Genomic DNA, 12586 nt, shown 5'->3' on the forward strand with positions numbered 1-12586 from the left:
TAAACAAAATGGCCATTGTGAGCATCAACTTTCCGAATTGAAACGATAAATAAGCACAGTGTCTCATACTGGTTTCACAATACAACGTTTCCGAATGGACGTTTGGATTAAACAAAGTGTATGCAGTGATGCTTTCCCAGCGGAACACAAGCTGCTTAACGTTACACGGGTAAGTCATACACGTTAATTAAGATGTAACGTTAGCGTGCAGCAGCAGCTAACGGTAGCAGGAGCCGTCGGCCAACAAAGATGTTTCAACAAATGTATTCACAAAATGGATTATCATTCAAACGTTATTGAAGCCTCCCGTGACCAGTAAGTAGGTACTACTACTCAACCGCAGGAATGTTCACTGAATTGAAAATGGGGGACCCTGATGTAAACAAGACAAACGTCTTTCTCTGGTCTGCATCCCCTTAACAATTGTGTGTATTGAGCCGTACTGTATTGTACTCATTCTGCAATCTGTTAAATAAAGTTTTCATTCATTCATTCATTCATTCATTCATTCATTCATTCATTCGCTATGTGCCTAGAGTACTGAACTAGAAAAAACCTGCGAGTAAGTCAAGTACGCTGGATGTGTAATGTGTATGGAAACTGACAAAAGGTAATGGTAAGGGTAACACTTAAAATGTATTATTGCAGCGGCAAAAGGCGCAGTGGACATTTTTGGGTGCACCTAAATTATGTGCTGGTGCACCTAAATGAAAAAGTTAGGCGCACTGCACTGGTGCAACCAATGTAAAAATGTAGTCTAGAGCCCTGGTTTTAGCGCTCTAGTTTTTGGATTTGAAAGTTGCTCATTTTCACCTTTGTACTGTCTTAGACCAGAGGAATAACGTGTGAATTCTGAAATTGGCCGTAGTTCACCTTTTAATGACTTCTATTGACTTTTCTATGATGGATGCTTCATAGATTAATATGCAGATCCAGTATTGTCCAAGAGACTAGGCTCAATTACCTGTAATTGGTTCAAGTGAAGCCCACAGATACTAGCACAGTACCACTTGTTGTTGTCTAAAGGATGTTTATTAATTTATTAAGTTTATTCTACAGTCAAAAGAAATAAGCCAATCACAAGATTACTTCTCAGCTTAATTGTCCATAATGGCACAATAAAGTCTTATTTCTGTTGCCGTCCGAAGATGGCGTTAAGTCTACATGTTTAGGCAGCATCCAACAATGAACAAACCAATACAGCTATAAACTAGGGCTGTCAATCGATATATATATATATACAAATTTAAGGTTTTGCCATTTATCTGAAAGATTACTAATATTGACTGCCCTACTGTGAAGAAATACACCTTCCAACAATTCTAAAACTGGCACACAGAGATGACATTGGTATTGATCTTCTCGTCTGACTCTGGGGAAATAAGTGTATTTCTCAAAATGTGGGAGTGTTCCTTTTAAATGTAATGGTAAACAGTGACTGTGTAAAGATGAGACATATACACACACACAAACACACCTTTCAATTGCATAGTCAAAATTGTCAGTGGCATTGACACACACAGACAAAATGATGTACTCTTACTTGTACTTAGCCCCAAAAAACAAAGGGGAAGTGCAAGCTGTCATGGTAGCTCTTGTAGTTGGTAGTTGTAGTAGATTCTGTTATCTCCTGTTGTATTTTGCTGTATGAGTAGCTCGTAGTTGGTAGTTGCCGGTCTTTATTCTGTTAAGTCCTGTGGTTTTTTCAACACCCTCAAGATCCTCTGGGTTAAATGTGGAAGGAAACAAAAGTCATTAGTAATCATTTGTCTTGTGTAGTGTGACACAGATTAGTGAGTGATACTTTATCATGCCTAGTCACCAGTGTGCGGCCACACACACACACACACACACACACACACATGCAGGGTCTGTTTCCGGATGTTGACCCAGCAGTAAATAATTAGTCACTCTAGAGCAGGGGTCTCAAACTCAATTTACCTGGGGGCCGCTGGAGGTAGAGTCTGGGTGAGGCTGGGCCGCATCAAATATTTTTTAAACTCATAAAATAAATTATGTAGGGGGCCGCAAAATATCATCCAGCGGGCCGCAATTGGCCTGCGGGCCGCGAGTTTGAGACCCCTGCTCTAGAGACGGCGACGCTTCCTCTGTCTTTCTAGATCTTTATCTTTCTCTCTCTAGTGATTACCAAACAACAGCGTCTCAAATGTTATCCTTTCTAATTGTCTGGGAAAACTAGAATATTTAGGGGAATATACGCTAGTTTCCAATTAAATGCTGTATTAAAATGTATCACAAAAGTAAAAAAAGAAAAAAAATGTATCTTGTGTTGCTCCTACCTAGGTTTGTAGGTTTGTACCATCAACCTGTGGTGTCGGCACCAAATCATGAACACCATATGGAGTGCACAGTTTTGTCAAGGATCAAAACAAACGGAGTACCAGCACTTGCAGATCGGTAGTCTTCTGGTTATTATGGGCTAAAAAGCCATCATCCAAATAATCAACACCAGCAGAAATGACAATTCACAGAGAACGGATGAGGTCCAAATGCCAATCGACTCACGGTGTGACAACAATAATCAGAGAAACGATGACTAGTGTCACAAGCTGACATGATGAATATAAAACTGAATGCCCAAGGCCGGAAATAATAATAATAATAAAACTTTATTTGTATAGCACCTTTCCTACAGAAACTGCAGCTCAAAGTGCGTCGCAACAGAAAAAATACGGGCAGAAAATTATAAAGACATAAAATCCGTTTTTTACATTAGGATTTAACATCCAACAGGCCACCTTGTTTATGGTTTGATTCAGTTTTAAAAATAGACAATAATAAAAAAATTATTGGACAGGGTTGTAACCAATGAGTGTGGCTTTCCAATGATACAATGAGCCAATCGGGGATCTAGGTGTATATGACAAACATGCAGAGCTTTATTTTCCTCCCAGTTTACCGAAATCGCTCCTAATCACTCATTTCTGAACGGATCTTTATGAAATGTACTATACAAGACTATACAGGCTATGGACCAGGGTGTTTTTTCAGCCATACCCATTTCTTTGGAAATATACTTTTGGATATTGCAACTACTACAGGAAAACATGAGTACCCAAGTTCAAGTTCAACTCAAGTTCAGACCTATGTTACTCTATTTCATTAGCACTAAACGTGCAATTTCTTTATTGTATCAGAAACTTCAGATTGTTATCTTTCAAAGGAGACCATGCTCATGCATGTGCTATAAGTATAAAGTATAGTATTTTGGTTTGCAAAAAAAGTATGCAGTCCTCAAGTTCAAGTTTTAAAATGGCCACTTTTCTGGGCGCCAGTTAACACTTTGACTGCCATGAAACGTGTTTAGACGTCATTGCTGGCCATGCTCAAGTTGCCGGAGGACGCTGTACAGCGTCCTTATATCAATATTTCAAAAATCTGCGATCGGATTCATATGTCCCCTCCGCTGGCCTGAGATCCACCAGCAGGACCCACTGAGCTCTCTGGCGGTTCAGGAGCGCCATCTGGTGGCCGATCGGCGCAATCGCTTAACAGGATGTGCCATAGAGGTTGTGCTAGACGTCCGTAGTACTTCCGGGCACTCGCTATAGGTCCCGGGACTCTGGCTCGTCACGCTACACAGTGATCGATTGCCAATAACTCGATAAACAACATGATTTGGACGTATATACCATTATACAAGCTGGAGATGGACCGGGTAAATTTACATCCCATAATGATAAGACTTCTACTCTACGATGAGCGCCCAACGGCGCGCGGAGACTGGGGTGAGTTTCAGCGTGTAACGTTACCGTCTTCGATACTAACTGCTATTATCAACATTTGACCCACATTAGATGATTGGTATAACGCTGCCCACGGAATTATAAACGCCCCCTAGCCCATCCGGTCAACATCAGATGACGTGTAGTAACTTCTAGAAGTACGTCTAGTTGGAATTTTTTATATCGCGCTGATTGCCATAAAACTGTATTGCATCATCAATATAATGCATTTGGGGCTATAGATCACGTTCTGGAGAAAGCTGCAGAAAGAGATGAAAACATACTTATACATTAGACCATACTTTACTATGAATATGTGAATGAAAAAGTTTAACGTTGCTACACAATGAACAATACATATAGGACTTTGAATGGGCCCTAATAATGGCAATGTAGCAATAGAATTTAAAAAGTTATAGCCATGCAAAGAAGGGGTACTTCTCCATAGACAAATAGAGCCGGCAACCTATGGTATATCATGAATTTAACCCAAGGCAACCAAAGTGTTAAGAGTTTAAAGCTTAGGTCCGAGTCTATTATAACACCAAGACTTGTAACTTCAGGTTTGATCCAACGGGTTTGCCCCATATTGCTCTGTACTATTTCTCTTTTTATTATAGGATTGACTAGTAGGATTTCAGTTTTGTCCTCATTTAATTTTAGGAAGTTGTTCGTCATCCATTTGTTTATTGCTAAGAGACTGGTGGAAATGGAGTTAATAGCTGTGTGATCATTTGGTTCAGTGGAGATGTACAATTGTGTGTCATCTGCATAACTATGGAAACATACATTGTGTTTTCTAATGATGTCTCCAAGTGGCAGCATGTATAGTGAGAATAATAATGGACCAAGGAAGCTCCCCTGTGGAACTCTGAAGTAGGTGTCATGTTTCTCAGAAGAATGATCTCCAAGCCTAACTTAATATTTTTCCCTTTGATACGTGTTCTGAACCGGTTTAATGTACATTAGTCAGAAAGACCAACTAACTTTTCTAGACGATTTATTAGGATATCATGGTTGATCGTATCAAACTCTGCGCTTAGATCTAATTGAGACTGTTTGCATCAGAGTTTATTCTGAGGACACTAATTATTTTAGTAAGAGCAGTTTCAGTGCTATGGTGCATTCTGAAGCCTGATTGAAATTCCTCCATGATGTTGTTTTCTTTGAGAAAGGAGTTTATTTGTATTGAGCATTTTTTTTCCAAGTATCTTGCTGGTGAATTGGAGGTTGGATATCGGCCTATAGTTGGTTAGTACATTACTGTCTAGTTTGGGTTTCTTTAGTAAGGGTCTTACGACGGCTGTTTTGAATGCATCTGGGAAAATGCCTGTCAGAAGTGATGTATTTACCGGTATAATATTTAGGACATGGCTTGCAATACTCATGAATATTCACTTTAAAATGCTGTGGGTATAGGGTCAATACAGGAACTGGAGGAGTTACATTCCATGACAGTTTTGTAAAGCTCAGCCAGGGTTCGAAATTAACGGGGGCTTGGGGCAAAATGCCCTCGAAAATTGACCAAATGCCCCCGAATATCAGTTAAGGGGGGCAAAAAAAGCCCCCGACAGTTTACTAATTATATATATAATTATATATATGCTCTACAGTGCGAGCATTTCCCTCGTATTGCCCCTAATAATATGTGTGTGTGCAAAGCGGAAAAATCATTTACTTGCAGTGTGGAGACAGACGAGTGATTATGAAGAATTACAAAACAGCTCCGCTGTTAATAGTTCAGATTGAAACTGGACTGAAATTCAGTTTTTGGGTGGAATGTTTGTTCCAAGGAGGAGGGAGGCGGGGCCCGCTGCGTGTTACAGGGAGATGCTTCCAGGCACTTGAGAGGTGCTGCGAACACAGAGAGAGCGCTCTGCTCTCATCAAGCATTACACTGCTATCTTAACGTTAGCAAGCTAAGCATCTGCATAGCGCGACCTGGCTGTGTAACGTTAAGTAACTTGTGTTCGGCGGGGAAAGACCATTCCATTTGTAACACAACTCCAAAAGAATAACATCCAAATCCGATCCCGATGCGCATTTCCTTCATTCCACAGCGCTGAGCGCGCAACGTATTTCATTGATCGACCTGGCCAGAGCCTATACTCACAAACGTTGCGTGTGTGGGGTTTTTCATCAATTTGAAACAAGCCTCTTGACTGTTGGAATTAGGGATGTTAAAAATAAAATATCTAATAATATTATTCAATATTAGACATTCATTGATCCAGAGGCAACCGGTTATTATATCAAGACAACAACACAACTTGCCCTCACTCAGGGACAATAATATGTAATCTATTTAGATAGAGTATGTATGTATTATTTACAGATAATTGAAGGTACCTCAAAACATGAAACCAAGCCATGATGTCACACATCGTGTGTGTGTGTGTGTGTTACTTGAACAATTGTCACTGTGCTCCTAAATTTCTGTGTGCTCCTAAATTTGTATTTAGATTTTATTTATTAACATTTTATTCAGGAGCACATGTGCTCCTTGGGAAAAAGGTTAGCGTAGAGCCCTATATATGGAGACATTAACATTACGTTATCAAACATAGGGACGAAGACTGTAAAAAAAAGTGTCAACAATGTTTTATAATCTTTGTTAATTTTCATTATAAAAATGTTGTGCCCCCGAAATACAAAAAAAAGCCCCCGAAAAGCAATTAAGGGGGGCAAAAAAAGCCCTTGAATTTTTTTTTTAATTTCTAACCCTGAGCTCAGTTGATGTAATGCAAGCAAATATTCCTATGGTTACTTTTTCGCAGGGTGTCCATGTTTGTATCGGGACTAATGCTGGCTTTAATTGAAGTTATTTTGTTATTGAAGAATAAGAAGAACTAGTTCTAATCTTCACATTTTGATATATTGTGCATCACTAGTAATAATGGCACACATAAATTCACACCAACATGCGCATTTGTTGATACATGCAGGACTAGTCTAGAGACAGACGTATGTGTATCTCCACTGCCATGTTATATCGCAGTGGACTGTGAGCTTGGTTTTCCTCTATTTTCGTTCAGCAGCTCTACAGATTCTTTGTCTGACCAACACTGCTATTTAACCATGGCATGGGGAGATTTTGTCACTTGCCTTTTTCTTTTTTTACCTTTTTAATGGAGCGACAGCATTCAGTGTATATCATAGGGTGTTGTTGATATTTTCAACCATGCAGTTTAAAGAACAGTCCAGGCTGGATGGTTCAGTTTGTCTCATGTTTGAGAACTTCTCTTCTGCGATATCATCTAGTACTCTTCGCTTTACAATGGTATATTTTTAGTCCATGCATTTCAGTTTTCTGGTCATCATCCCATAAGGAGTTTCCTTGTCTTACTGAGGGGTTGGAATAAATAGGTTCTACTGCACATTGAAATGGTCTGGGAGAAGGTCTGCTGACATAAATACACGTCTTCCGTAATAACCAGGTTCTTATGCTGTCTGGACGCTCTGTTTGTACAAGAAAATAAACGCCCGAGCCATTAATGTTTTATAGTATTCCCCTCGCCCCGGCCCCCTCTCATCTTCCTGCTATGGTAGGACTTGGAGGAAGCTCTTAGGCTGATTTAGAGTCCGTTTGTGGTTTTCTCCGGTACTGGCGGGGGTGTTTGAGGTTGAGCTGATCAACTAATAATGTCATGGACGTAGGCCTAGATGATATGAAACAGTCGTATCATGATAATCGTTTGACATTTTTTCCAATATCGTTGTAGGCTATATCACTATCTTTTCACATTATGCTAAATAACAAGATAAATAAACCAATTACTGTTCATCGCATTGAACTGCATGATGATGTACAGTGTGATAGCAAACCAAAACTTCAAAAGACATCCCCTCAAATATTTCCCCTTTAAAGATTTCATTTTGAGAGACATTTGAGTTAATATTCGGTTAATAGTATTCATTAGATGACATAATTATGTGCAACTAAATCATAATTTCCGGACTATTGTATACGATAAACACTTTTAGTTTTTGTTCTGCATTATCACCCTGAAGCCAGGGGGAGGCGTTTCAGCCTGTTGTTCAAATCTGGCATCATTCACCCTCTTCTGCTATAATGTTCAGGTAATGAAGGTCTAAATATGCCCATTATACTTCATTAAAGGGTTTTCATGGTCCCCCTTTTTTTTTTTTTTTTTTTTTTTTTTTTTTTTTATAAAGCTGCGTATGTTAGTGAGGCAACCTTGTATTTCCTTTTTCAAGTATGAGAGTGAGGGAATAATTCATATTAATAATTCTGTGCATTCTATATTAAAAAGAGAACTAGATTTTACTGATGAGAGATTCATGGCTATCCTTTGGCGTCTTGTCAACATGCAGCTATCGCAAAAACGTCACACACGCAAACGTAATTATTTTTTGTTTTGACACATCATTTTAAACAACATTGTTGTTTTAACTAAATGATCTCGCCACTGTAAGCCTTTCAGTGTGGACGAGCACCCGGATAATCACAGCAGAGAGACACTTTGACAGTGCTGCCTAGCATTCCTTGTCATTAGCACCGCCTGCAATTAGTTCTGCTTGGTTCTGTCTGGTGGGAAAAATATCTAACCCTTTCTTTTGTAATGTTTTTGTTCTGTTGGGCCGTCTCTGAAACTCATTATCGAGTCAATTATTGAACTCATTCTGACATATCGCTGCTAGCCAACCAACCAGTATGCCATGCTGGCTGATCTAGCCCGGAGCGTTACCACAAAGAACCTCTTCTGTGATTTACTACTACAAGTGTCACTGTTTGCCCTGAGGTGACTTATTAGGGGCCTGTGTTTGGGTGTGTGTGTTTGTATGTATGTGTGCAATGTTGTGCACGCTAGGATGTTTAGGGTCTGTAGACATGGGGGTGGGTTGCTTTAGAAATGACTGTGTGAACTGATAAGAACAGAACATTCAGACCACACACACACACACACACACACACACACACACACACACACACACACACACACACACACACACACACACACACACACACACACATATATCTACAGACCGGATCAGACCCAAGGTCAACAAGAAAAAACAAACTGTGGGCGCACCTCAGGGAGGGCAGCTCAAGTTACCCCAAATACATAGGTAGTGGTACACACACACACACACACACACACACACACACACGTACACACAGAACTACCAGACATGTTGAGTCTGGCCTGTCCTGTTCTGCACTGACCCTCCTCCTTGTGTGTGTGGCTGGTCATTATGTTTGGTCTGAGGAGGTCTCCAGACTCTTTGTGTTCGGTCAGAGAGACCATAAAATACACTGACCCTTCTGTCTGGCTTGAACAACCCCTCTCTCTCTCCCTCTCGCTCTCTCTCTCTCGCTCTGTTTTCCTCCTACTCTCATTCTGTCTGCAGAAGAAATATAGAGCGGCAAAAGAGGCGTATGAAAGTCTATTACAGACGGAGAATCTTCCTGCACAGGTGAAGGCAACGACACTGCAACAACTGGGTGAGTCCTACCTACATATACTGATATTGTTATGGAAAGAAAATATATGTTTAAGGTTCTTTTGGCATTGCTATACAATTCACAATAGTAGAGGGAATGGCATTTTTTGCGTCATTGTTGTAATTTTCATAAAGAAATAACATTAAAATTATTCAGATTTGTGCTGCATCCATACCAAACATGGTTATCAAAATGTCCAGCTTCCTGCGGTTTGGATACCGCACTAGGCCATATTAGAATTTCAATCAATTCCTATACTCTACTGTTATCGCAGAACATTATAATATCTGTGGAACATTAGTTCAATTCAATCAACTTTATTTGTCCACAAGGGGCAGTTACTGCTGGAAGGTATTAATACACACACAGAAATAAACATCACCAAGCCTTTGCAGTTGAATAGGAGACATAATTGCCCGACACAAGGGCAAAACAGACTGAATGTATAAAATACTATCAAACTCTGAATCTGCAACATTTTGAGAATTGTATACTGCCTGATTTCCCATGTCACGTCTCAAAGTGTGGTGCATAGTCTTCTCTCCCCCAGACTTGAATCACAGCACGAGCACTCATTCATATTCTATATGACATTCTCTGCTCCTAAGGCAGTGGATTGATCAGAGTGGAAAGTAGTGATTGAAATGGCATTGCATCATGCTGCATGCACAGGGCCGTCGTGCTCCACCGGGGACATCCATGTCTTGTTGTTGAGGCGGAAGGATATTCCCAGACTAGTTAGTTTTGGTTCAATCTCATCCCGGTTTTCCCAGGTCTCTCGCTGTTCCCTGTTGCATTGCGACAGCTCTTTGTTTTTCTCTCTCTCTTGCTCTCTCTCTCTATGTTCCCCTCCCCCACCTAGAGGATGTACAAATAGGCAAACACACACACACACACACACACACACACACACACACACACACACACACACACACACACACACACACACACACACACACACACACACACACACACACACAAGTGTTGCATACTAGTATAATGGACACTGGCAGGGGCGTTGCCGGTTTGAACTTCAATGAGAATTTGCAAGTTTGGCTATTCTTTTTATTATTGTTATTTTTTGTGAACATGATCAACTATCTTCAGAGAGTGGGAAAGGTACTAGGACTGTGCAAATTCTTTTGGGGGAAAATGAGTCGAAACAAAAGCAAAAGGGGTCATTAACCACTTAAGCCCTAAGACTTCTTCAAAGTGGTTCCATGGTCAAGGTCAAAGTCAGCAGTAGGTGTCACAAGTCACATACAAGTGCCATACACCATTGAAAAACTGTGACCCCAAGGAATCATTTCAGATGCAGCTCAACACTGTATATCAATATTATGTCTTATGTCTAAACGTGTTTTAAATCTCGCCTATTCAAGTGTATAGAGCAGGGGTTCTCAAACTTTTATATACCACAACCCCATTTTATTTAGGATTTTTTTGGCCACCCCACACTTAATGTATCGTGGAATTTCATCATGGAATTAAGAAATATCAAAATAAAAGCACATGTTGTTGAACTTGATCATGCATATTTATTATAAAATGTAATTACAGCACTATGTTATCAATACACATTTATAAAACTAGGCATATTTTGCCAAAATATGTTGCCAGAACAGAACAACTATATATATATATATAGTGATATTTTTTTTTTTACACTTGCCAATTGCCCACAACGGCACTTTGGGTCACGACCCGTAGTTTGAGAACCACTGGTATAGAGGCTTGGGACATTATATCTATGCCAAATGATAGCCATTGCCACGCTCAATTAAGTTGTTGCAGCAATTTTGGGGTTGGTACCATTTTGTTACGCAGATTCATGCTGTGATTTGGTATCAAACACTTGACATCTTGAGATTTCTGCAATTTCTTTTTCTGTTCTATTCTGAAAATGGCTCAGAATCCGCCCTTTATTTTCAATGTACCTAGGCACGCCATATAACCTCTGAATGGCCCACGTCTCTAGTCCGTGGTTGTAAAGTTTCACGAGGCTGTGATTATGCTGGAGGTAACAATAGGTAATTTTATACAGTGAGAAAAAAAGAATGTGGTCTCACTACATTGAAATGGCTACTGTGGGAACTAACATCATCACGCATGAATACATTTGGGCTCATCGGATCCACAAAGAGGTTCAGCTTTCCAGTCATACCCAAATTTTGCAATGCAATACTGTTTAGGGACTCATTTTCATTCAGATATGTTGAGGTAAAAGGTCCCCTTTGGAAGTGGCCCTGCATTTCCCCCCCCTCAACAAAATGTTGCCTAACTTTGCAGCTTTATTTAACCCCCTTCCAAACAAGTTGGCATGCTTCGTACCAATGGATCTCTGGGGTTATCTAGTCCCATATGATCCGTATTACTTACTAGCTTAAATAATTAGCGTGCCTGCAAAAGTCAACTAATGGGGCTAAGATATTTTGATATTTACTTTTATTATTTTATATATTAAATATGTGAACACAAATAATCTTGTGTGATCTTCACTTTGGCTTGCACATGTGTTAATAAATACTATATGCTTTCCAATTCACTGTCACTGGTCAATTATGAGCTACTAGGTTATGGTTGCCTGACTTGTATCTGGTATCACAACATTATTTGGCTATTTTGAACTTACTAGTAAAAATAAAACGGTACTAAAGAAATACTGGCGGGCAGGACAACATAAATTAACTGGAAAAGCAGTAATCTTCTTGTCATATGTAATTTTATAACCAATACCCTTCTTCCTTTAACCACATATGCAATGTGAACATGGAGAAATGTCCACTTAAAAACAGATTATTACAAGCCATTGAACTCCAGCAGTCTCTCTCTAAATGTTAATCTAAAAACAAATCTTCAAATAAGTTACGGCTATATAATTTTAAGTCATTGGTTGCTTTATATAAACATTATTGGACAGTAGTTTACAAGCAACTATTAAATATAGTGCTATGCTGATGCAGTCTGCATGTTTAGGTTTGAACTTTGAAAGCCCAGGAGCTACCAGGTTCATGTGGAGACATACTGTTACTTTGATTACATTTTACTTTAAATGACTGTGCTAATCTATTTAAAGAAAAGTAAAGTGACTAATTGGAAATGTACTGTAAAAGTTGCTGCATTTCTTTGTTCCATGGCATGCAGTAACTTACACCATAATCATAATTATAATAATCGTTATTTGTATAGCACCTTTCATACACGAATTGTAGCCCAAAGTGCTTCACAGCAGTAATGTAGACCTAAAATAGACATAAGCATTAGGGATGGGTACCTTTCACATTTGAACCGATACGGTACCGGTACCTGTGAATCGATACCGGTACCCAACGGTACCTTTTTTCGGTACTTTAGTCTCAAAAAAAATTATTTA

At 39.5% G+C, this 12586-nt stretch overlaps 1 protein-coding gene across 3 annotated transcripts in view; it reads left to right on the forward strand.

The window, feature by feature from the left end:
• Positions 1-12586, forward strand: part of kdm6a (lysine (K)-specific demethylase 6A) — a 188355-nt gene that overhangs the window by 101419 nt on the left and 74350 nt on the right. For all 3 annotated transcript variants that reach the window (XM_084310621.1, XM_084310622.1, XM_084310623.1), the window contains one exon: positions 9120-9213. In XM_084310621.1, coding sequence (XP_084166747.1) covers positions 9120-9213 — 94 coding nt within the window. The remainder of the gene's footprint in view (positions 1-9119; positions 9214-12586) is intronic.

This window comes from Notolepis coatsorum, assembly GCF_963971535.1.
Source record: "Notolepis coatsorum genome assembly, chromosome: 3".
Classification (NCBI taxonomy): domain Eukaryota; kingdom Metazoa; phylum Chordata; class Actinopteri; order Aulopiformes; family Paralepididae; genus Notolepis; species Notolepis coatsorum.